At 42.3% G+C, this 23549-nt stretch overlaps 1 protein-coding gene across 8 annotated transcripts; it reads right to left on the reverse strand.

The window, feature by feature from the left end:
* Positions 1–346: 346 nt before the first annotated feature.
* On the reverse strand, positions 347–22553 carry LOC117581771 (vascular endothelial growth factor receptor kdr-like). 8 transcript variants are annotated; one of them, XM_034269182.1, is made up of 18 exons: positions 22334–22553; positions 9274–9518; positions 7543–8063; positions 6829–7003; positions 6044–6340; positions 5336–5707; positions 4670–5139; positions 4519–4545; positions 4146–4455; positions 3634–4083; positions 3093–3572; positions 2873–3032; positions 2311–2561; positions 1973–2242; positions 1666–1915; positions 1534–1606; positions 1324–1474; positions 347–1063 (listed from the first exon to the last, which is right to left on the reverse strand). In XM_034269182.1, the coding sequence occupies exons 2-18, from the start codon at positions 9344–9346 to the stop codon at positions 618–620; spliced, it is 4776 nt and encodes a 1591-aa protein (XP_034125073.1). In that variant the 5' UTR covers positions 9347–9518; positions 22334–22553; the 3' UTR covers positions 347–617. The 8 variants fall into 8 exon arrangements, with proteins under 8 accessions (XP_034125073.1, XP_034125069.1, XP_034125070.1 ...); XM_034269178.1 differs by having other exon boundaries at positions 347–1237; positions 22334–22552; XM_034269179.1 differs by having other exon boundaries at positions 618–1237; positions 6847–7003; positions 22334–22552.
* Between the last annotated feature and the right edge of the window lie 996 nt (positions 22554–23549).

Raw genomic sequence — 23549 nt, forward strand, 5'->3', positions numbered from 1 at the left:
TTGATATTCTGTGTATTCTTACTAGCTGGCCAAGACTTTCAGCCCAGAAACTATATGTGACGCCATTTTACCACTTGTGGCAATTCAACAGGTAGTATAACGAGAGTGACTCCTTTTTCATTCCAAAAAACAAAGTTATAAAATAAATGACTGAAATCGGTCAGCACCCTATGAGTTTGCGGCTAGGACCAGACATTTAGTGACCGTTGCATACTTTTAGGGTAAACTATAAAGTATAGAGTGGAGACTGCAAGTTATTTTGCAAATATCCAATTCGATCAACCTACACGTAGAAAGAATCAAAACGTTAAAAGCATTGACCAGACCATTAAAGACACATCAATATGTTAATTTGATACCCAATCTATTTGAGTAATTGTTGTAGGTACATGCATACATTACACATAAACATACACGATAATTCGACTTACAAATAACAATTAAAATTAAACATGAAATGGCATTAATCAATGTATACATACATAAACATACTATATATAACATGGAGTGAGTGTCGTCTTAGGGCTATATCAGAATGATCACAATGCCACTAAGTAGTATTGTTTTGTCTAACTTAAGCTAGCTGGCTGCTCCGCTCCAGGCTCTTCTGTCTCCGCCTAATACCTTCGCTCCTCCTTCTCATTCAACGCCGAAAGCGGCTGATAGCTGGGATTGGAGAATGCTTCTGTGTTGTTGCTGCCACCGCTGGCTGTGGGCTTATTGGAGAGATTTTTACGTGGCGGCTTTACATTCACATAGTTCTCGGCATCGCCGTTCAGTTTCGTCTCCACGTGGTGCCGCGGCGATGGCTTTGGCGTGACATACTGCTGCTTTAGCGCCTGATTGAAGCGTCGCCCCTGCTCCGGACTAGGCTCGCCGTCCGATGTGGAGGTGCGATGCAGCATGGGTATCTCCTCGGGTGCCTGATCGGCGGCATCCACCGTCGGCAGGCCGTTCTTCTTACGCAGCGGCTTGTGCAGACCGCTGTTCATATTGTTGCTCAGCGTCGGTGAATGTTGTCCGACATTGGAGCGTTGGCTTTGGGGTGGCGTTGGGGCTGTATCTGGGAAGGTGAAAGAGGTGTCGGTTGTTTGTAGGGGTGAGAAGTCGGCAAACTCTGTGAAATTGGCCGTTGGTGCCATATCATCGCCATCGATGCGCGTGGGTGAATAGATGGCAGTGCTGGTATCGGGCGGGCTGCTCATCGCCTGATAGTCATCGGGCAGCTCTTCGATTCCTGTTCGGGTTAGTTGTGTGCGCAAGATGAGTATGTGTGTGGATCGTGTGCAATAGAGAGGTTAGTCGCCAGGCATCAATACTCACTAATATCGGGCACTATATGGCCATTAACGTAACGTGGTGCCGCCGGCGCCAGCTCATCGGGGGAACCCATGAGTGCTAGGTAGTCTGTGGACTGATTCTTCATGTACTCCATGTTCGTTTGCATGTAGGGATTGTTGAGGTCCAAATAGTGCTGTAAATAAATAGAGTTACCTCTCATCTATGCAGTTTGGGATTACTTGTGTAGCTTACACTGGCCACATCCTCGCCCAGCATGGTGGCAAAACGCTTCTCCAGCTCAGCAAACAAGGGTCTGCTCTCGGGACTGTAAGTTGGATAAAATATATTAAAACTGCTCATTTAGGGCTTCCTTTCGTTGCTTACTTCTTCCGCCAGCACTCTAGCATTATCTCGTACAGCTCTTGATTGGCATATGGCGGCTTCTCCATGCGATAGCCATCGTTGAGCTTGTTGAACAGCTCTTGATTGGGATCTATGCCGGGATATGGCACCTTGGCCAGCGAGAACAGTTCCCACAGCACAATGCCAAAGGACCAAACATCGCTATAAGTACTGAACACATGATCACTGAGGGATTCCAGCGCTAACCATTTGATGGGCAGCTTGCCGCTCTCTGTAAGTAAATATAAATTAATATTTTCCGATTATTTGTAAATATTTTCCAACCCACCTGATTTCTTGTAGTTATCACCGCGATACATGGAACGTGCCAGGCCAAAGTCACAAATCTTCACCACATTGTCCTCGCACAGGAGTATGTTACGTGCTGCTAGATCACCATGCAGCACCTTCTTTGAGGACAAATAGTCCATGCCACGTGCCACCTGGAAAGCCCAGCTAACAAGATCCGTTGTGGTCACGGTCATGGCCTCCGTGGAGTCTGTCTTGTAATTGGAACGCCAAGCGGGCTGTATCGAGTTGTTGGACATGACATGTTCATCTATGGAAAGGGATAAAAAGTGCACTCAAGGATTGTTCTTTAGGTTTAGAGTATTGGTAATGGTTTACCCTCTGGCACTGTTGTCATCATAGTGGCTTCTGTGGCACAGGTATCCGTCTGACGATCGTAGCTGTAGCCAGCTGAGCCAGGTCGACCCGCACGTGTGCCCGAACGTGGATCATTGTCCGAATTTCTGCGATGATTTTGCGTATAATTGTTGTTTACGGAGTTCATGTGATTGAAATACGGATGGTTGGGGAAACCAACATTAGCATATTTCAAGCCACCAACAACGACACCACCGCCACCATTTAAATCGCTATTTTAGTTTGACACACATATACAGGAGCCATAGAGCAGTGAGGTGAGAGAGGATGCCATAACCAGGGGATCACAAAGAACATTCACAATCAGGATTTGTAGTGTGTGTGTTTGTGTGGGGTAAAATGTTGTATTAGATTGTGTATTTTTTGGTTAGTTATTTGATTTTTTTTGTTAGAAACAAAACAGAGAGAAGGAGAGAACGAAGAGCAGCAGTTAGTAAGCATTTCATTTAGATATTTTTTGGGGTTAATCATTCCACATAATTAGAGCTAATTTAGTTTAAAATTTAAGTAATAAATTGCTCACCGATTTAGCTCAAAGTTTTCGGATACTCGTTGTATCATAATCGCTGGATCGATTCGGTCGTTAACGAGACTTATTTGATTGATAAAACACTTGCGATTGCGCAGCAAAAAGTTTTGCACATTGCCAAAGCGACAATATTCCACAATGACCATCAGTTCACCTGCGCAGCAAAAAGATCATTTAAATAGGGAGAGTCTTTGAAGGTTTTTCGTGTACTCACGTTTCGCTATATTTTTGGTCACCGCTCCCAGCAGATTAACCACATTCAAATGCTGTCCCAAATGCACCATAATCTTCAGTTCGGAGACCAGTGCGCGCACCACCTCATTGTCGGCGGTGCGTTTGACCATTTTGACGGCCACCGTGGAGGTGGGTTCATCCGCGCGTATGCCCTTGGCCTCGCCCTTCAGAACGACACCAAAGGCGCCAGCGCCCAGCTGTTTGCCCAGCTTTAGGTTGTCGCGCGGGAACTCAAACTCGCGATTGTAGGGCAACAGATCCGCCTGCTCATCGAGAGAGAGAGCAGGATTAATGTGCTCCACGGCACCCTCCTCGAAGTTGGCCAAACCGGCAGCCTTCAGGGCCAAATTACGTTTGTGCTCCTTTTGGTAGCGCACCCACAGGAAGGCACAAAGACTTATGAGAATGAGGAGGAGCAGGACACCAAACCAAATCCAAGCCTGGTTAATGCCAGGCATATCTGTGAACAATCAGACAGTGAGAATTATTCAAAGAGCAAAGAAAAGAAAGGGAAAACCCACCAGCAATGACCACCGTGATGGAGTTCTCAATGCTGCCCAAACGATTCTCCACCAGACACCTGTAGACGCCATCGTCATGGGGATACAAGTGAGTTATTAGCATCTTTTCTTGATCATCCATGATGTGCGTGAGATTTGTTTCCCGCAGCTCCTTGCCATCCTTGAACCAGCGCACCTTCGCCTGCGGCACGGCCATGCTGCGGCATTCTAGCACCAAAGATTCACCCAATTTCTTTACCATCTTTGAATTGGCATTCAGATTGGTGTGCACCCACTGCGGCGCCTTGGGATCGTGCACATAGACATCAATCTCACGACTATCGTACTCTCTGGGCTGGTGTATGTGATGGGCACGACACTCGTAGGTGCCACGATCGCCATCACCCATCGATGGGAATTTCAAAGTGCTCTTGTAGGAGTAATTGGTGTGGCTGGTTTGGATGAGTAGAGCTGTAAAGAGAACAGCAGAGATTAGGCATTGAAGGAAAGCTAAGTTTGAGTTTGTTGCTCACCCTCTGATGGCTCCAATTCCTCTCCATTGTGATACCACTGCAGATTGCCATCGAAATGATAGGCCAAAGCCTCGCATGTGAAACTCTCCTCATCGCCTTTGGCAATCTTTCGATGCTCATCCAGGCCATAGATGGTCATGTTCTCCGCAATGTTACCCATCAACACATGAGACTTGGTAGTGGCCATGCGTGGCACTCCATCCACCAGATTCTGCGCAGCGCAGGTGAGTATGCCGGGCTCTGTGGGTGTAAAGGACACCGCATAGATGCGATCCACAGTGAGTAGACCCGGTCGTGGTTGTACATTGAACTGGGAATAGGAAAGAGTCTTAAATATCTACTAGGAACTCTTTAAGTGACATTAATTGTATACCTTAAATGCCTCTCGGACAGCGGGTAACTACGCATGCATGAGAGAGAGAGAGAGAGAGACAACGACACAGAGACAACATACAAATGTGACAATTAATAGACGCAACAAACACCCAAAGACAGATACTCCCTACCAGATCTCAAATACTTACGCTAAAATTCTGATTGAGTGTGGAACAGGTGGGCCAACGCGGCACCAGCGTGCACGGCCTGAAGAGGAAGGTGACCACCGCTGGGGGAAACGAACGCACGAGGCAATCCAAGTGCGCCTCATTGCCCGCCTGCACATAGACATCCTCCATGCTGAGCTCCGGCGAGGACATGACACTCACATTGTACTCCAGCGAACGTGTGACATTGCCATTGGTGCCCTTGAGGACATAGGTGCCGCTGTCCTTTAGCTGCGCGTTGTGCAAACGCAGCGTGGTGCTGGACTCCTCCGACACAATGTTGAAATTGTGCTCCGTCTGCCAAATCTCGCTGCCATCGGGCTTGTACCACTTGAAGCTGGGCTGCGGATAGCCACCAAATTCTGCAGTCATTGTGATGGTGCGATTGGCAAACTCATTCACATTGTAGTGACCAGCGGGCTCCCGCACATCCAAATAGCTCGAGTTGGGTTCTGTTTGGTGGAAGGAAGAGTAAATTGGAATTCAATTCTGGCAAGAATTTGCTAAAAATATCGTTTGTGAGGATGAGCATGGTCACTCTAAAGAATCAGCTGTGTTTGTAACAGGGTGAACTTGGCAATTAAAACGTGTTTTGTAAGCAGCTACAATTGTTTTGCAATTGTCTCAAAAACTGTGTGCAAAACTTACGCATGACTTTAATCTTGTAGGAGATAAACTGCTGGCGATCAAAGCTATCCGTGACAATGCACTTGTAGGGTCCCTCATCGGTGCGCTGGACTTGGGTCACCGTCAACTTGCTGCTGCCCACCACGTGGGTGTTGTTCTTCATGGTGTTGTCGAAACGTGGCTTTGTGTAGGTAATGCGACCACCAGAACCGAGATGATAGGAATCCTCGTGCAGTGTCCACTTATCTCTGCTGTTGGGTGTGCTCCAGCTCATGTCATAGTTGACGCCCTGCGGCGCAGACAGCTCACAGACCAAGGTGAAAGTGCCATTTGCATACACATGATTCCGCGCAGTGGAGCTGATCGAGGGCTTATTCAAGCGATCATTCGCTTCTGTATCATTTATAGTAGAGAGTTGAATGTTAATAAATGAACTTTGGGTTGTACGTGAATGGATTGCAAGCATTTCTACAGCGATTTTCATGCATTTATGGATGGTATTAGTCATAGACATGGACACACAAAACTAAAAGTAATTGTATTAGAAACATCAAGTGGTTACTTTGTGGTTACTCTGTACATTGCTTATAAAACTAAATTAGCTGTTTAGTTTACAACAAATAATACAACAGTCCATAAACCAACAACGAACAAAATTCTTCGAAAAAAACATAAAGTGCAAAAAGGACAACAGCGAGGACATCCAACAAACATGGCAACAACACTTACGCCCTAGATTTGGTGAGGGCGATGGACTCATCGGTGCCAGCAGACGCGCTGGACTACGCTTGTAACGCAATGGATAATGTAATTTTGAGCGATCTTCGGATTCAGTTTCATTTTCAGTTTCATTTCGACCAAGCCCAGCACCAGAGTTTAGAGCCACATTACCCTTTTGTATTGTGTTAGTTACAGTAGTGAGGAAATCATCATCATTATCATTATCTGCAGTAACCTCCGCATCAACTCTGTTGTATTCTATGTTAGGCGGCAGGTTGGTGGTGGAGGCACTATCCAATCCAGATGCTGGGAGGAGTTAGCAGTTAAAATGACACACAGGAGGGAAAGTTTTGGGGGAGGGAAAAATAATCAAAGAAGAAAGTTATAGTAAGAGATAGAAAGACCATTTTGTTAGCACAAATGAATGCAATTTTAGATGCGGGCGTTGTGTGTGTGTGTTGTTTGTCAATTGTACCAGAGTTCCACTGGGGGATATTCATAGAAGAACCTTCTGCTTGTGGAACTATGGCACTAGAAGCTATGATTTCTGTATGGTATAATTGTGTGATTGTGTATTGAGTGCATAAAATTTTGAATTGTTTCGTCCTTGAACCACAGGTATAACCGCAACCCATAACCGATAATCACCCTTCAAACGTATGATCCAAAATCAAAATCAAAAAAAGAAAGAGGCAAGTAGATTGAAAGCAATATTTACGACATGTATGTAGTATACGTGGTATATAGGGAGACAGAAATCACAAATCACAAAACTTTGGGGTGCAAAAACTCACTATCAATGTGACCGTTACCGATAAAGCGCACAAGTATGAACGTGTTCTCCTCTTCATTGTCAGGGGAAGGTAGCGCTGGCTCACAATAATACTCCCCACCATCGGTGATGCTGCGTATTTCGATGGTAAAGCCACGCTTGGGATCGTAACGACCAGAGGTAGTGCTGGAATAGACCTGCACATGGAAGGGATTTTCAAAAATGGGTCAGATATATAACATATTACAAAGGGCGGGAGATCTGAATGCAAGTGGAACATCTTCCCTCCTAAGGACAAATTGATTTCGCTGTTTATTGGGCTGTCTTATCCTAGAGTATTAATATGGATAATAGTGAATAATGTATTACGATATTTGTTGGATAGATATTTATGGTTTTTGTATATACAGTTGGCAAAACTATCTACTGAGTAGAACAGACTGGGGACCTACTTGAGTAGTGAATGTCGAAAATATCATTGTGACAGGAGATGCTCGGCGGTGGCTTCGCAATGACATGCAATGTGAAGCCATAACGAGGATCGTAACTCGAATTATGACAGAAGCTATGCAGCCCCAGCAGATCGGGATGTAGCGAACTGATGTTACCCTTCGTATCATTCTGTATGCATCAGAGAGAAAGATTAGGGAAAGATCAGTCTTGGTCTCTCTCTGAGCATCTACTTTTTAGGGATGCGCTGTAAGAAAGGTATAAAGGATCTCTCCCACACACTCACATCTCCATTGAATGTCAGCAGCACTTCCGTTTCGGGCATCGAGGGTTTGCAGGGTATCACCACATCCGTATACTGACGAGCATGTACAATGGGTCCCGTTGGCACCAGCAGGTTAAGTGGATCATTGACAAACACATAAATGGTGCTGGCCAGATCGTTGTTCAGCATCTCGCCCAGCATTTCGCTTAGTTTTTCGTCTGTGCTGCTATTGACTCGCGCCGCCTCCGACTCCTTGATGCAGTAATAAGCTCCCACGTTGTCCGCTGTGACCTCCATCAGGTGCAACTGCAGGCCATACGGACGCTGTGGATCCTCTGCCGCATTATCGAAGCTGCTGACCAGCGGCTTTTCGTGACTTGCCCACCAAATGATCGGCTCACTGCCCTCACAGCGCAGCGTGTAGTCGGTTCGGTACTCCAGCTTGATGGATTCCTTGCAGGGCGTTATCAGTGGTGCGCCATTATCGCCGCCACAACTGGTGGCCACCTCGTTATCCTCCTGTTCGAACTGTGGGCGAGGCACTGAAAAGAGAAAAAAATGAAAAGATGTAGAATATAATCTTTTGGTATGGATCTAGCTGCATCATAACAAAATTGTTCGAATTTTTGTTGTTGCATTTTCTTTATCTTTTCTACAAGTCTCTTTTCCCCTCCATGTTTCCCTTGCTCTGCCCAGTGGCGCTATTATAATGAACTTAAGTGATTTGCGATTGAAAGACGACGCTCTTGAGTTGCATCTGTACAAAGAGTGGGAAGCAGGGGCGTAGCACAGGGGTTTGGGTTCCCCCATTCAGAGACTTTTAATTCCTGATTCTATTCCTGATTTTTAACTTAGAGTCTGGTGCTCTTAAGTGCTATAACATATTATTTCTGATCTTTAAATATCCCAAATCTCATCGCAATCGGACAAAGCTTAAGAAAAATACAGAAAAACGCCTCTAATTTTCTCAAATTTTGTAGTTAAAGTGCTCACAAGTGACTCCCCTGTGTTCCCCTTTTTCTTTTTTATTTCTAGTATAATTTTTTGTTGTTTTCTTTGCTCTAGAATCAATTGTTTGTTTACTGGCGATAGCAATTGAGCCTTGCCTTGCCTTGCCTTGGCTAGCCTCTGCCTTCCCTTTTGTTGCTGCTGATACTAACATAATGTACATATGTATGTATATATATATGTACATATGTATGTACGAATATGTACGACCACAATTGTAATTCGAGTGGGGGGTAGTATGCCGATCATATGATCATTATAATAGTATCCGAAATATGGTTGTGCATTCATATTTGTGACACTTTTACGAGTGTCGTAGAAATGAAATTTGGTTCTTTATCAAGCGCGGGTTCAAGGTTCACAATTGTGTCTAGTATTTCAGCTGTGGAATCTGCCTGGCTGCGGCTTCTGTCTGCAGGCAGAGAGATGGAAAGATGAAGAGATTGGAGAGAGTGAGAGAGAGAGGGAGAGCCACATAAATTATACAGAACGTCTGGCCATTTGACAGGAAGCGAATCGTGTGCCGACACTTGATATGTGTACACACAGATGTACATATATAATCCCACATGAATGTATAATACTTTTAATTGTGCAAATTGAAATCGTTAGCGTTCTCACTGTTTTTATTTTTGCATATTTCTTTTTATGACTTTTTCACTTATCAATTCCAGTGAAATTTAAGTGCGATAATCTGGGAAATTCTTGAATGAAGGCGAAGGCTGTGGTACAAATGGTACTTACATGCAGCACTCCACGATATCCAAATGAGTAAAGGCAGCCAGCAGGAGGCCACCAAACTGTGGGCCAATCGCATTTTGTTTTACTTTTTGCTGAATTTATTTGTTATTTGTTTTTTTGTGCTTTTAAATATTAAGCTAATTTGATTTGACTATAATTGGTATATATACGAAATATACGTTAACACATTTGCCCCAGTAATGCCATGGTCACGCCTGGTAGTCACTTAAGGCTCACTTAGCGATGCACTGAAAGAAATCAAATGGTGGACAACATTTTGGTTAGAGTTTGGATAAAAGAAAGGATATGCTTAAATACAGATTTGTGGTTCTTTTGCACTTTTATGAGAATTTTGAAAGTTTCTTTTTGAATTTATTCACACATTAATTGTTCACGGATTTGAAAGTTATTTGAGCTCCAAGAGGGTAAAATGTCTTGGCAGATTGGGAAGAGTTTAATATATTAATAAAGCAGTTTATATTCATATATTTCTTTTTTGTACTTATGATTCGAATCATCATTGCTCCACTAAATATTATTAGGGATTTAGAATCGTTTTTTTAATTCTTTTAATATTTATTTTCCACCAACAGGTTAATGTTCTATAATTTACTTTAGGAACCTTTTTATTTATATTTTGGTTGAATTACTTTTTAAACAATCAAAAATTATATTCCACCAATTCGTAGACCTTTATCCTTCATCTTTCGAAAAATGTTTTATATTTGTTTGCCTTTTATTTAATATGTTTATCCCAAACACTTGTTCGTGCTTATTAAATTATAAATTTGCTCTGGAACTTATTTATTTATAATATAGTTGAATCAATTTATAGTCACACAAACATTAAATTCCACCAAAACGTAATCCTTTATTGCGTTTTTTTACACTTTTTTGTATAGTTTTTTGTTATTTTATTTGTAACTTTATTTTATATATTATTTCAAAGCTTTTTTCATGCCCATTTCCTTAAGTAATTAATTTTGTTCCATGAAAACCGTGTTTCCCCTTAGCTTTTATCCGCTTTTTAGGCACACACCGACTGCATAATTAACCAGAACCGACTGAAACTTGCCGCTGGACGGTCGATCCAAGCCCCGAACGGAGACGCCACACGATAAGTGGCCCCCTCCATCCGTTGGCTCTGTGGTTGTTTATGCCTTTGCATTCATTCAGATGTCCGTTATAGTGTGAAATGCTTGATAAAAACCATCCAGAAAAAAACATAAGAAATCAGAGTGAAGAGTGAAAAGAAGAACAAAAACAATTCTGGGTACGAGCAGCCAAAGGCAAATGCCCATTGCTGAGGCTGAGCCCGGTTACTCGGCGGGAGTACGCGTAATCTGCCGAGCAGAAGCATCGACAGTTATCAAATTCGTAGCGGGCTATCAACAAAAAAATACATTAAGTACGAGTACATTAAGCGCATAAACAAAAACACAGATCGGAGAAAGAGAAGTGCCAGAGCTGTGGCCTGGAGAAGAGCTTTGCGTTGGAGTGTGGCAAGAAGTTGGATTGGGAAATGATCTGCCACTCGAAATAAATACAATATTTCTGTGTCACTTCCGCATCGTGGACATCCGGCTCTTTGGGAGGAGGAGACTGCAGCCACACCTAGCAGCGAGCTGGCCGTTGTTCCTCTGGCAACAGGTCGGGTCACTCCCCCCCGACGTGTCCATAATTCAGTGTCAAAAGTGGCCACACATGTTGGTGTGTGGGGGGGGGGGTGATAGACATGGAGAGAGCCACTAAATGACAGCGAGACATGCACAATTAAACAAGTTGACTAACCATCGTCATCGTCGCCATCGTTTGCCCGCAATTAGAGCATGCCCCATGGCTGCCTGGACTGGATTGAACTGGACTGGCGCCCACCTGCTGCTGGGCGACTTCCTGTGGCCATGTCGTATAAATATAATCCTCCTGCCAGCCAGCCAGTCAGCCAGTCAGCCAGCAAGACACAACAAGTGTCCTCAGCGCCCATCTGGACTTTTGACATCAATAAACAGGAATTTAATTTCAGGGCGCACCTCGAAAAGTGCGAACCAAACCCCACCTACCACATTTGCGATCTTGATGACATTCCAGCCTAGCTAACACCCACTGACAGTGCCCAAACATACGACCATATTGTGGCTAATTGCCATTTGGCCAGCAAATAAAAACATTTATCTATGTCAGTCATATTGTGGTGGCCACTGCCATGGATCTGGACTGGTCTGGACTGGAGGTCGCTCAGTGCAACTTAAACGAGTCGATTCCAGGGCACAACATCACGAGGTCTTTCTCTTTTCGTTGAGGCGTTTATCGACTAATTGAAATTACTTTGGTTTCAACTGTCCCCCGTACCCTCCCCTGGTCATGTCTAATCCTTGGGCATTGGAGCTTAGGCATCGACGCTCTCGAAGAAGCCAATCAGCTGGCAAATATTGACAGGCCTGGGAGGGAGGCCACTCTTGGAGCCACTAATCACCTGAGAAGAGCTGCTATAAACACACGATGAAAAGGCGGAAAAAATGCTATTATAAGGGGAGAAACTTGACCACTGGGATGTTGTATTTGGGATACACTTTCAGTGGAGAGGAGAGCTCAAACTGGGACGTAAGTTTATCCATTTAAATGATTTCTTTATTGATATTAATATTTTTTTTTTATCCCACATTTTCTATGTAACTCGTATATATTCGATAAACTTTTATTGTAATTATTTGGCATATACTAGAACCTATATTTTAACAGCCAAGCAATAAAAGTTATGTGGGGAAAATTCTCTACAAGGCACTATGACGACCGCTTAAATGATATTTTTGAAGAAATAATTTCCAGCTTCTGGAATACTTATGGCAGTCCATTTTCGTTTATAAATATAAATAGTGAGAATTGGACTGAGTATCGAGTGTCGAAGAGTAATGGCTGTGCGTTTTTTGGTAGATTTATAATGATTTTAGAGAGGCTTTTAAGGCTCTCCTAACATTTCTGTGGAAAATTTATGTTTTCTTATTCATTAAGGGCTCATATTTCAGGAGATTCCCAATGTAATAGTAATAATATCTACACATATTTTATCATGGTTACACACATATCTTGGTAAATTCTTTTCAATTAAACTCATATCTCTGAGTGCTTTGGCATGTTTAAAATTGATTTTTCTAAAAGCCTTTAAGGAACTGTTTGCTTCGCTGAAGCAGATAGCCACCTGCAGCGGCCTTTTGGGCCTCTATCATAGATTCTAATCTTTTAAAATCCCATAGCAAGCAGTTTTTATGCATTTAAAGTTCAATTGGATAAAAGCCTTCGATGAAAATGTTCACTTTTGGTGCCCCCAGAGATCATAGAGTATGCATCGAAGGCACATGAATGCTCGTAAAGTCTTTCCTTGCTTCCATTACCATTGCCAGTGGCCCAGCTTCACATCAGATATTCCTGCTCGGCTCCCCACTCACTCCAATGCCCAGTAGCGGACAGCCGATCAAATGTGTCTGGCAACATGTTGCTTAAACCAGACAGGCAGCAAGCTTAGGAGGGGGGAAGAGCTGGCGCTGGGCTGGGACCGTCACGTCACTTTTGCCTTCGAGTTTCTGTTGTCGCACGAATGTTTGTTGTCATGGCGACACGCCCACTGTGCCTCCTCTCAAGGGCGATTCGCATAACTCGGGGTTTCTTTTTTGTTGCTCCTCCTGCGATTGTAGGCTATTTATATCTTTGCAGCAGTTTGCTTTTGTGGTTGCAGCTCCTCCGCCATGCCCCGCGTGACGCAAATTACAGGAGAGTCCTAATTGCAGGCACAGCTGCTGCCTGCCCCCAGCCACTGTCTTTCAGCGCAGATATTATTTCTGATTGTTTTTACGTACCACTAGCTCCTGCAATTATCCCCGACGACGGACTCTTAATGAGAACCTGGGCTGTGGGCTGTCTGTCTCTTCCACCTTTGAGCTATCTTTAAGAACATATTTCTGCACTTAGTCAGCGGCGATTTACCACTCAAAATATTCTGAGTCAACTCGCTTGTTTGTTTATTCAATGCAAAAAAGATTATAAAGAATTCCTAGAGCCATCTTTCGTAGGGGAACACATGTTTGATTAAGCGCAAGAAGATTCCACTTAACCCAAAGAATTTCTCACTTTCACACACTCTCCGGATTGGATTGGTCTTAGATGTTTAGCCGCTAACATATTGGAGGCAATTTATCCAAGTCTTTCAAAGACTTGCTGTAGAAGCATTTCTTCAAGTATCTACCAGTCCGGGGAGAGTACTATTTAGGTCGATCCCCAGTCGACATATATCGATATTTAACATATGTTTATCACAGCATTGTTTATGGCCCCCTGGCCGAATCGAATCGGATATAACGTATGGCATGAGCGGCATGACGTCATTCCATGGTCGAGTGCCTGCGGCCTGAATTCATTCACACACACACACACACTCAGTCGCCAATGTCCAACCCACCTACCACTGCACCTCCTTCCTCCACTCATGTATGACGTATTCACTCACGTTTGCATTACTGTACTCCCCATGTAAATATGTTTACATAAGTGACAATATTTGCGTATTAATTAAACGACGACGCGACGCACTCCAGCGGCAAGTAAAATTGAGATATAATCGTTTACACATATAAATACTATATATAGAAAAGAGAGTAATCATTGTGTATGTATTATTCAAATTGATTGGTTGAATGAATGCATTTTTAGTGTAGGGTGAGATGTGCGACTGAAGGTGAGGGTGGCCACCCGCTGGCATTGAGCAACTGTCTATGGGTTCGATCAAGTACAGCTGTTCTTTGTTCCAAAGAAAAACGTTTTTGTGATGCTTAAGGAACGCTGCTATAAAAGGAACAAAGTGACTTTCAGGCTCATTTAATACACAGTAGAGGACTGGCAAGACAAGGGAAATCTACAGATCAACAGCAGCTACAGCAGATCACTTTTCAGTAGCTTCACGGCCAGTAGACCCTAGAGATTTCCTCATTCTCTAGAACTTTGTGGAAAGAATAAAGTTTATGCTTAAACCGACTCTCAAAGTAGATCAAAATGAAACTAGGACTAAGCCCAATTCAATACATTAAAAGGGAGAGAGAATTGATGCAATAATTCTACAGATAGCGGATAGATCTTTCAAGACTTTCTTTATAGCGTTCACAGCTCAAACAATGACTGACCTGTAGCTCCTTTTATTCTCTACAAAACACCTAGAACCTCCTGTCAGCGCCATAAAAAAAAACTTTGCCATTTCATGTCCCCATTTAAGACCAACATCAGCAAACAAAAATTCTTTATAGTTTGCTTGGATTTTCTTCCGGAAAAACTCTCCTTTCGTTTATTTACGAGCCAAAAAAGACTTTTGACAGTTTAACGCTGGACGCGGATGCGATGCAACGCGACGCGAGAATCTTTTCAACATGTTTTTCCAACTTTTAATGGGCAATAAATGATAAAGTTGCCATGCCCGTATGGGCGTGCATTTCATGCGGTCGCTCTGCATGTGCAACAGATTCAGATTCAGTTTTGTGGTTGGCTCTCTTTTTGTTTCCTGCTGTTGAGGTTTTTTGTGGTTTCTGTCACGTGTTGCCAGCCCCAACTTTTTCCTGGCTACGTGCCTGGCATTCATTTACTGACCGACCAAAACCGAGCAAACACTCGCCCTGTCAGTGGATAACATTTTCCACGAGTTTTCCTGCTGCTGTACATTCTATTTTCAGTCTCCTGCTGGCCTCCAAATGAATTTTATATTGAGCCACATTTCACAGTTTATTTCTGCAATTACCGGCGAATCCTCCACCACGCAACCCAAAGGGGAAAGTGTCTTTCCTTACCTTTACTTTAGTTTTTTGCTGCTGGCAAAATTTACAACTCTTTTGCTGGGTCTTGATTTGATTTTTTTTCCCCCCCAGTTTGACCTTTGGCCTGTGTGCGTGTTGCTAAGTCAAGTGGCAGTCGTGACTTTTCCTTCTCCTTTATTTTCTTTGCGCATTGTAATTATAATTTTGGACAACCAGCAACAATTCATGGAAAGTTTACACACAAATACTCGCAGCAGCTCTGTTTTTGCCAATTCAATTTGCACATAAACATGCGGCTGGCTCTTGGCCAAAATAATGAGTGGAAGCCAGACCGAAAAACAAACCAAAATAATATCTGGAAATATTTTTATGCATCTCTGCAGTGCCTGGAGTGATCACCAAGGGAGGTGCAGCGGCACCAGCACTCGGTTCATTACAAATTCAAAAAGCGCCACGCAATGCACGGAAAATGGTAATTTTTTTGCTTGCAGCAGCAATTTGGGGCAAGCAAAGATTTGCTGCTGCCTTCGGTGCTTGACAATTCACATAAATCATAGGAAAACGGCAATCGACAAACAACAGTATTGAAATCTAAAGCCAAATCTGCGGAGGTCCAATCCCACCTCGTATAAGTAGCCCCCGAAATCCATGATGGAATGGCCCATGGGCGGAACACCCAGACCAACAAATAAATTGTGTGTGGGCCTTCAAGACCCGCTTAAATGTTGGCCAACTCTCTCGTTGTTTTTTCTGTATGTTTTTGCTCTGTGCCTTATCAAACATCTAATCATCGTTTTGGGCCATGACGCGAGTTGCGTGCCACCTCATGATGAAGGAGTAGGTGACATGGAAATGTTTCATTAGGCAAGGGGCAGGACAGAGACGACTGCCAACTAATTCCATTAGCCAAGTGGCATGTGCAGGCAGGTCCTTCCTTGTGCCATCTGATGGCTCGCAAAATTGTCATAAGTAGGCGGAAACATAATGTACTTTTCGCTGAAATACTCCCACTTATTAGCCAAATGGTAGACGAGCATTTCCTTGGAATTCTCAAGATATAACAGACCATCAAAAAAATATGCAAAAATTATAATTACTTTTGCCGAAATAATTTGTTTCGTTTACTTGAAATTTATTTCTTTGATTCCGTGTTCAAGAGCAATGAGGTATGGCATCTATCATATATTTTCATCACACCTTCACAATTCAATTTGTTTTCTTGATGTTCCACTTAAGTATTTGTTCTGCATTTAATTTATGGAATGTTTGTAAGCCTATTACCAATATAAATGGGATCTATCATATAATTTCAAGGCTGCCACAAAATGTTTGTTGTTCTTAGTTGTCAGTTGTTGTTATTGAACGCTTACAGAAGGTATTTACATTTTGATCCGAGTTTCCTGGATATCAAAAAAAGTGATAAATGATCAGAAGAAAAGATCAGCATAAAAAGCGATGCACATAAGCTTCGTTCTTCAGTCCGCTTAAATTAATAAAAATCTAGTGGAAAAATACATATATTAAAATCCATGGAATTATATGTCACGTTTTGTCCATTCAAGTACAATTTTTGTATTTTATTGAAGTGTTTAAAAAACCAATAATGATAATTCCATGTTCCGTCTCAGTCTCTGCTTATAGTTTGGGTCAAGCACTTCTATTAAATACCATAACTTGTCGATGACATTTCCATTTGGACAATTCATTATGTACTCGAATTATCTATTGACAGAGAAATTTATAGTTGCTGCAACAGATCTGGTGGGGGTTGGTTTAATTAATTAAGCAGACATTTCGGGGTCAGGCATTCGAATGGGGGGAAACTCGTATCAGCGGGTACATTTCAGCAACATCTTGCTTAATGTCGCACTCTGTCGAGTTCTAATTAATTGATAAATGGCCCGTGGTATGGTAGCCACTTTCCTCAGCTCCGCTATTCCCTCTGTCCCCGTGTGCTCAGGGATAAATTGACATTTCTTTTTTTGGGACACAAGTGCAGCTCCCGCTGTGGACACCTCCCAGCAGTACTTACTCGTGCCCTGGCAAGTTGTGCAATTTATGTGTTGATTCTTTTTACTGTCGACCCGCCATGCCATGCCTTCGCCCACGCCAACATCCACGCCCATGTTGAGCGCGTACCATGTTCCATGCTCTATGCCCCATTCCCAGCTGGATGGGAATACGGGTCTAATGCATTTTTGAAATGTTAGCATGGACCATGAGGCATGAGGCATGAGGCATGAGACGGAGGCAGCTCGAATCCGAAAGACAGATGCACAAGCAACAGCTAAAAGACAAATAAACTTTTGACTCGTTGATAAATTGGCAACAAAAACGCAGCAGGGGGGAGGGAGGCTGCGGCTGTGGCTTTGGTTGCCACAGAGAAATCCCAAGACGTTGAAAGATAAAGGCGGCCGCCCATATAATCGTATGCACAAGATGTTGTTCAAATGCGGGTATCTGTATCTTAAAGATACACATGTACCGGGCAGCAGGCAACAGTCACCTTATCAGCCAGCTTAGCCATGTGTTTTGCAATTTCTTATCTTTACAGCACGCTTTAGACAACCCATTGGCCAGGAAATAGATATCAAGCAGAGAAATCCCCAGCAGAAGCGCTACAAATTATAATTAAAATGTTTTTTTTTTTTTTAAGGCAGCGTTTCCATTTACATAACCCGCAAAGAAAGTCGTCAATTTCAGGGGAAATAAAAGTGAAATTACGAGAGTAAATGCTCTAGCAATAGCAGCAGAGTCAGAGACAAAACGCTGAGAGGCACATATTTTTATAATTTATCTTTTGGATGAGTCATTTGGGAAACTTTGATAGTTTGTTTTAGTGCTCGCGGAGGTTGTGTAAGTCAGCCTCTAAGAAAAACCAAAGTGTAAAGCGAAACCTTTTCTGAAATAGATACACACAACTGCAGTGCTCTCGGGAACAGGGGAGTGAAAAATATGTAGCTACTTGCTGGATTAACTTGAGCTTTCTTTTCATATATTATGATAGCTTTAAGCATATTTTCATAGTTCATTTAAAATCTGAAATATTTCTTGGATATGTGGGATTGTCAGACCTTAGTGATGTGGTTAAGAAAATGAGTAAACCATTTGGGAAGGGATTGGGTTTTGCGGTACCGAGAATGCAACAGCCAATGTCTCTTGATTGGCCAGAGACATAGAATGGTTTGATGATTATTTTAAAAATAAATACAAATAATAGTCCTAGGTTCCCGAAATGACACAAATGTTACCCTGAACAAAAAGGGAAAACTATTTACAAATGAATGTGCATACAAATGTATTCCATTTCCTTTTTATTGGTATCTAAATATTTTGTATTTATAGTCCACTCTTTCTGTCTTTATGTTCTTCATTCCCCAAAGCAACTCTTTAGCCAACCCTTTGGCCGCCTAAAACTGTGAATATTCATTTGTTTATTTTTATTTAAACATACATTGAAACATATCTATTTTATGATAAATAATGTCTTTGCCTTGTTATCCATGTGTAGTATTTGTCTCGCTGAATGTTTGGCATTCTGCCCACCCAAAACGACAACAAGTTGTTGGGGGGCAGCTGCCACTACAAGCAAAACGTATAGAAATATATGGAAAATGTTATAGTGTAGATTTAATAGCCGACAAGTGCTTAATTTGTTTGTTTTGGGCTTTTCGATTGATTAATAAATAAATAAATAACTCAATGCGATGCGAAAGCTTTGCCTTGACCCAAAATTCCAGTGCACTCAATGGATGGGCGATATAAATATTACTCAATTTAATGTTTATTGCATTTCTTGTGGAATTATTCGAGGCTGGAATTGGTTGTAGCGATGCGGGGGCTGCCCCAACCTCAATTTTGTTTAATTCCCAACGGAAGGGAGATTAAATTCTCAAGACTGCAGTTTGTTCTTATTGCACTTGGAAAGTACGTATAAATTATGACGCTCTGCTAAAACTTTCTGCAAATCCGGTTAACTGCCTTTTCCACAACTAGGAAACAAAACTAAAACATTATAATGAATGGATGGCTGCAAATGAGGCTCCTCTGTAAGGGTTCTCCGGCCAGGCATCAGGTGAAAGCTGGAGTGCGCTTTCTGCTATTCTTTTGCTAAGATTTATGGCCCGGCGAATGGTTAAACGCTTACACCCCAATTCAGACAGCCCAGCTCCAATGGCCTGGCCCAAAATGTTTGTCGTCGTTGTCCATTTATTATTTATGTTGTTTCGACGGGGGGAGGGACAGCACTGACAGCAGCAGACAGCACCAGCGGATACCCCACACCACACTCGTGTGTCCATTCATAGAATGTTCCGTAGCCAACCGCCAACCTCAAACAAACAAAGAAAACACAACAACGCACACACAATGGAAACGTTTATAACTTAAAGCCAGACTCGTGAAGATCTTCGTTGAGGTAGTTCTGAATTATGTATGGCCAAAGGTAATTGCTAAATTCAATTATGTGCACTGAAGAAAAGTGTGGCGAAAAATCATAAGGTAGGACCATGAAATGCTGCGGCTTGCTGTCTTTTGGCTACAGTCATTGCACATTTCCGTCCCAATATAATGGATTTGATTGAAACCAATTTACTGAAGAATATATTTACATTTTTGTACAATGAAAGATATGTATGCTTCCTGCAGTTCAATTTCTCTGCAAAGCTAACAATAAAACCTGATGTTCGATCCATCTGGTACTAAAAATATCTTCAATATATTGTTTTTATTACAAATTTATTAAATCACCATAATGAAAAATTATGATAAATTCCCCCATAATTTGAAGCTCTCTCTCTATCTTTTCTGCCGTGTAGATGATATCTTGTGGATATCAAATTTATGGCCCTGCATTTATCCACTTTTTGCAGCAGAAAGAAGCGCATGCAGGGCTTTCGGCCGGATCTCGTGCTAAGCTCATATCTAAAGTCTTTTTAGTCACCCCACTAGACAAGGTAATTTATTCGTAATGGAGCTCAGGCTACAGCTCCTCCCCCAGCTCCAGCTCAAGCTCTGGCTTAAATATGACACGTGGACTGGGGGTCCCAGTCCCTGGCATGGCCATGTTGCAAGTGCAGCAGTGCTCGTATCCATGGATGGTCGAGCCATAAACAGTGCCTGATTAATGTGCCATGTTGTGCAAAATGGGAAAGGTGTGAAAAAACAGAGTTGTCCAATGGGCAATGGGCAACGGGCAACATTTCCAAGAATCGTTGGTTGGCTTTTCCTATTGATTTTCCTTGGGTTATCACAATACAGCACAAGCACAACAGTTGTGCGGAATGGAATGCTTTTTGCATTGGGAATTCCCAGTAAATGTTTATGCAGCCCGTTGGCCAGGCGTGCACTTCCTGGACCCCATACCCCATGCCAACTTTATGACTTGATATGACTCCTGCCATTCTCAATTTTCCACTCACATTTGACCATTTTCCAGGCAGTGATTGACGGAGCAGCAGCAGCTACAATTAGCAGCCTGCCTGCCAGCCGTTTGAAGTCCAACCCAACCCATACAATACGATAAATGGAGCAACTGATCTCGAGTGCCTGCAGATTGGACTGCAGCAGAATGAATGGCTGGCTGGCTGGCTGGCGGTAGGAGGTCTGTTCTGCATTCAATAAACAAATTGGGTCCCAGCCAAGCAATTGCAGCGGTGACCCAAATTGGGAGGCAAAAGAGTTATGTGCCTTTGATTCGATCAGATCAGAACTTTTTGTAGGGAGAGAGAGACACACAAACAAATGGAGATGGAGATCGCGATGGAGATGGAGATGGAGCTGGGGTGAGAGAGAGGCAATCCTGAGTCACGTTTTGTAATGGAAATTAATTTGCTCGCTGCTCGATTCTTGCTGCCAGCATTTCTTTTTTTTTGTATTTTATTTTCGTTTTGTTTTGTATTGTTTATCATACCACATTTTGTTGGTCAAGAAACTGAAGAAGAACCGGTTTAAGAAAGTTGTTTCAAGCGAAACATGAAAGGAGAAGGAGAAAGAGAGCGGACTTTTGATGAGCGAAGCCTTTGATACACTTGCGGGGGGACATCTAATGGTATTTTTGTGGGAGCTAATACTACTACTACTACTGGTGCACTAAATGCACCAAGAAAGCTCACAATTTCTAAGAAAGATCTTTGCAAAGTTGCAGCCTGATAAAATGCAGATTTAGGGACTAATTAGCAGGGAAACGGATGATCATGGAAGCATACCCCTCTCCAAAAGGGTATAGCAAGTGGTTGTTGGCCTGCAGAAAACAAAAGAAATGTGAACTTTTTCGGGTTGCAAAAAACTCCAACCCAGGAAACACACACACACACACACATTTGAGAGTTGCGTTACGGAAGATGCTAGAAGTTATCCAAATATCCGGCCTGACTGATGATTAATAGTGTAATAAATTGTTGGAGATCTTCACATATTCACAAGCTTACGCAGTCTACAGTTAACCACGGCAACAGCAGCAGCAGCAGCAAAAACAACAACAGCTACGAGTATTCACCGGTAGTCACGGCCAGGCGATGAATCACAATCGAAGAGCCGTGGCCAGAGAGGTATATGAATAGAGTTCGGATACCTGGGGTGGGGGGGCTGTTTTGAGGGCTGAGGTGACCGTGTTTGCTCTCTCAACAGAAACGGCATGCCTTTGACGTATTCCAAGCACACAGCAACAACTCTACTCCACCACTTATCAATGGAATACTGGGTGTTGATAATACACACGAACACACCCAAAAAGGTCACTGATAATGCACACACACACACGAACAACAATAGCCATAAACTGATTTAAACAACGTTTTCTTTGATAGTTTTGACTGCATTGAGCAACTGAAACCAAAAAACAGGCTCACACACAGATGCAACACAGTTACTCTCCAGCTGCTGAGATACCATTTTCGATTGAACACAGCATTCTCGAATTTCCGATTTCAATATCACAGAACATTTGCTGCGCTCTCTGTGGCTTTGTCACTCACCCACCACACACACACACACACACCTGTAGATATATTGATACTTTTTTTTTGTATTTGAATTTGTATTTGTCTTTGCTTTAGGTATAGGTGTGCTGTTCGCTCCAACGTTCTCACTCTGTCGCACTCGTATTGATATTGAACTTTATTTTTTTATTATTTTACTTTTGAAAGGCGGCTCATTTATTTAGCACCTTTTGATGCATCACTTGTTTTTCTCCGCCGCCAAACCGAAAACCGAAACTCCAGGGCACCACACCACATTTTCTAGCTTAAACTTGCTTATTTCATATTACCGCTTACGTTTTCAACTTTTTTTTTTGTTAAATAAAACCTTCTTGCGTGGGGGAAGAGTTTCAATAACAAATAATAATAAAACAAACTGCGTCGTCGACAAGTTTGAACAGTCTGTTCTGGCTCAGATCACCATATAAATATCGTACGTAAAAGCTGAGAGCGCGCACGTTAATACCCCGTTCGACGTTCAAGTTGACTGCGGCGCGAGTATATGGATTCGTATATTGATAAATCGGATAATAATTTATATATATTTTTATGATAATTTAATTAACTTTATTTTAGTTTATATAATGAACTATTTAATAAAACCGAACTATTCGAAATTCAGTTCGATTCAATCCAAAAGCACGCGCGAAAATTTGAAGAGTGAATGAATGAATGAATAAATGAATCTGAATCTTCCAAGCCCAGGGAACATGCCAAATTTCCCCTTGTCAAATGTTAAGGGAAATTTCCTCTTGTTGCTAAACCCAGCGCTGGGACATGCTCTCCTCCTCAAGAAAGAGAGTGTGCGCTCAATACTGCGTTACTATTGTGAATTTGCTATTTGTTGGTATCATATTAACAGCTAATAAGGAGTCTTGGCACTAAAACTTTAATTTTATCCGATTTATCAATCAATTCTCCTCAAGAGTGGACAGTTTTCATGACTTTCTTTCATTGGATGGTTCACAAAATCGAATACAAATTTCGAATAGACTGCATTTAATGTGGCTGCCACATGTGGTAGAAAACATAAAGGTAAAAAGGCAGAGGCTGCCACATCGTTGGAAATTGTTGAAAGCTATATTAACGGACTTATTGTGAAATCAAGAAATCCGTTTATGTTTCATTTAAAATTTAATTTTTGGATAGGGAATATTGGTTTCCTCTAAAAATCACGTTGGAAAAGCAGTAAACTGAATATATCATGCTGTGCTAACACTTCAGACCGGCACTGTGGCGTTGCATAGCGTACAGCTTAGGAGAGATGCCACAAGGTGTGGTGGGTTATAAATTTGAACTTAAACTTGAACTCTTTGAATAAGTTTTTGGCGGTTGCATGGCATGAAAAAACTTAATTGGCCTTCCAAAATTGGGAAGCACAAATCATTTGTAATCCGTAACTATCCGCAAACCAATCAAGTTGCATACAAATCGGTTAAGTGTAGGGTCTGTGGCTCCATCAATTAAACAGATGAACTTCATGATGACTCGTTGTGTTTATATTTTGAAATCG

Source organism: Drosophila guanche, unplaced genomic scaffold (genome assembly GCF_900245975.1).
Source record: "Drosophila guanche unplaced genomic scaffold, DGUA_6, whole genome shotgun sequence".
NCBI lineage: Eukaryota > Metazoa > Arthropoda > Insecta > Diptera > Drosophilidae > Drosophila > Drosophila guanche.

Coding starts and splice junctions, on each gene's coding strand:
- LOC117581771 (XM_034269178.1), bottom strand. CDS start 9,346: ATGCGATTGGCCCACAGTTTGGTGGCCTCCTGCTGGCTGCCTTTACTC. Junction 4,546..4,669: donor CACTCAATCAGAATTTTAGC/GTAAGTATTTGA, acceptor ATGCATGCGTAG/TTACCCGCTGTCCGAGAGGC. Junction 2,243..2,310: donor GATGACAACAGTGCCAGAGG/GTAAACCATTAC, acceptor CCCTTTCCATAG/ATGAACATGTCATGTCCAAC.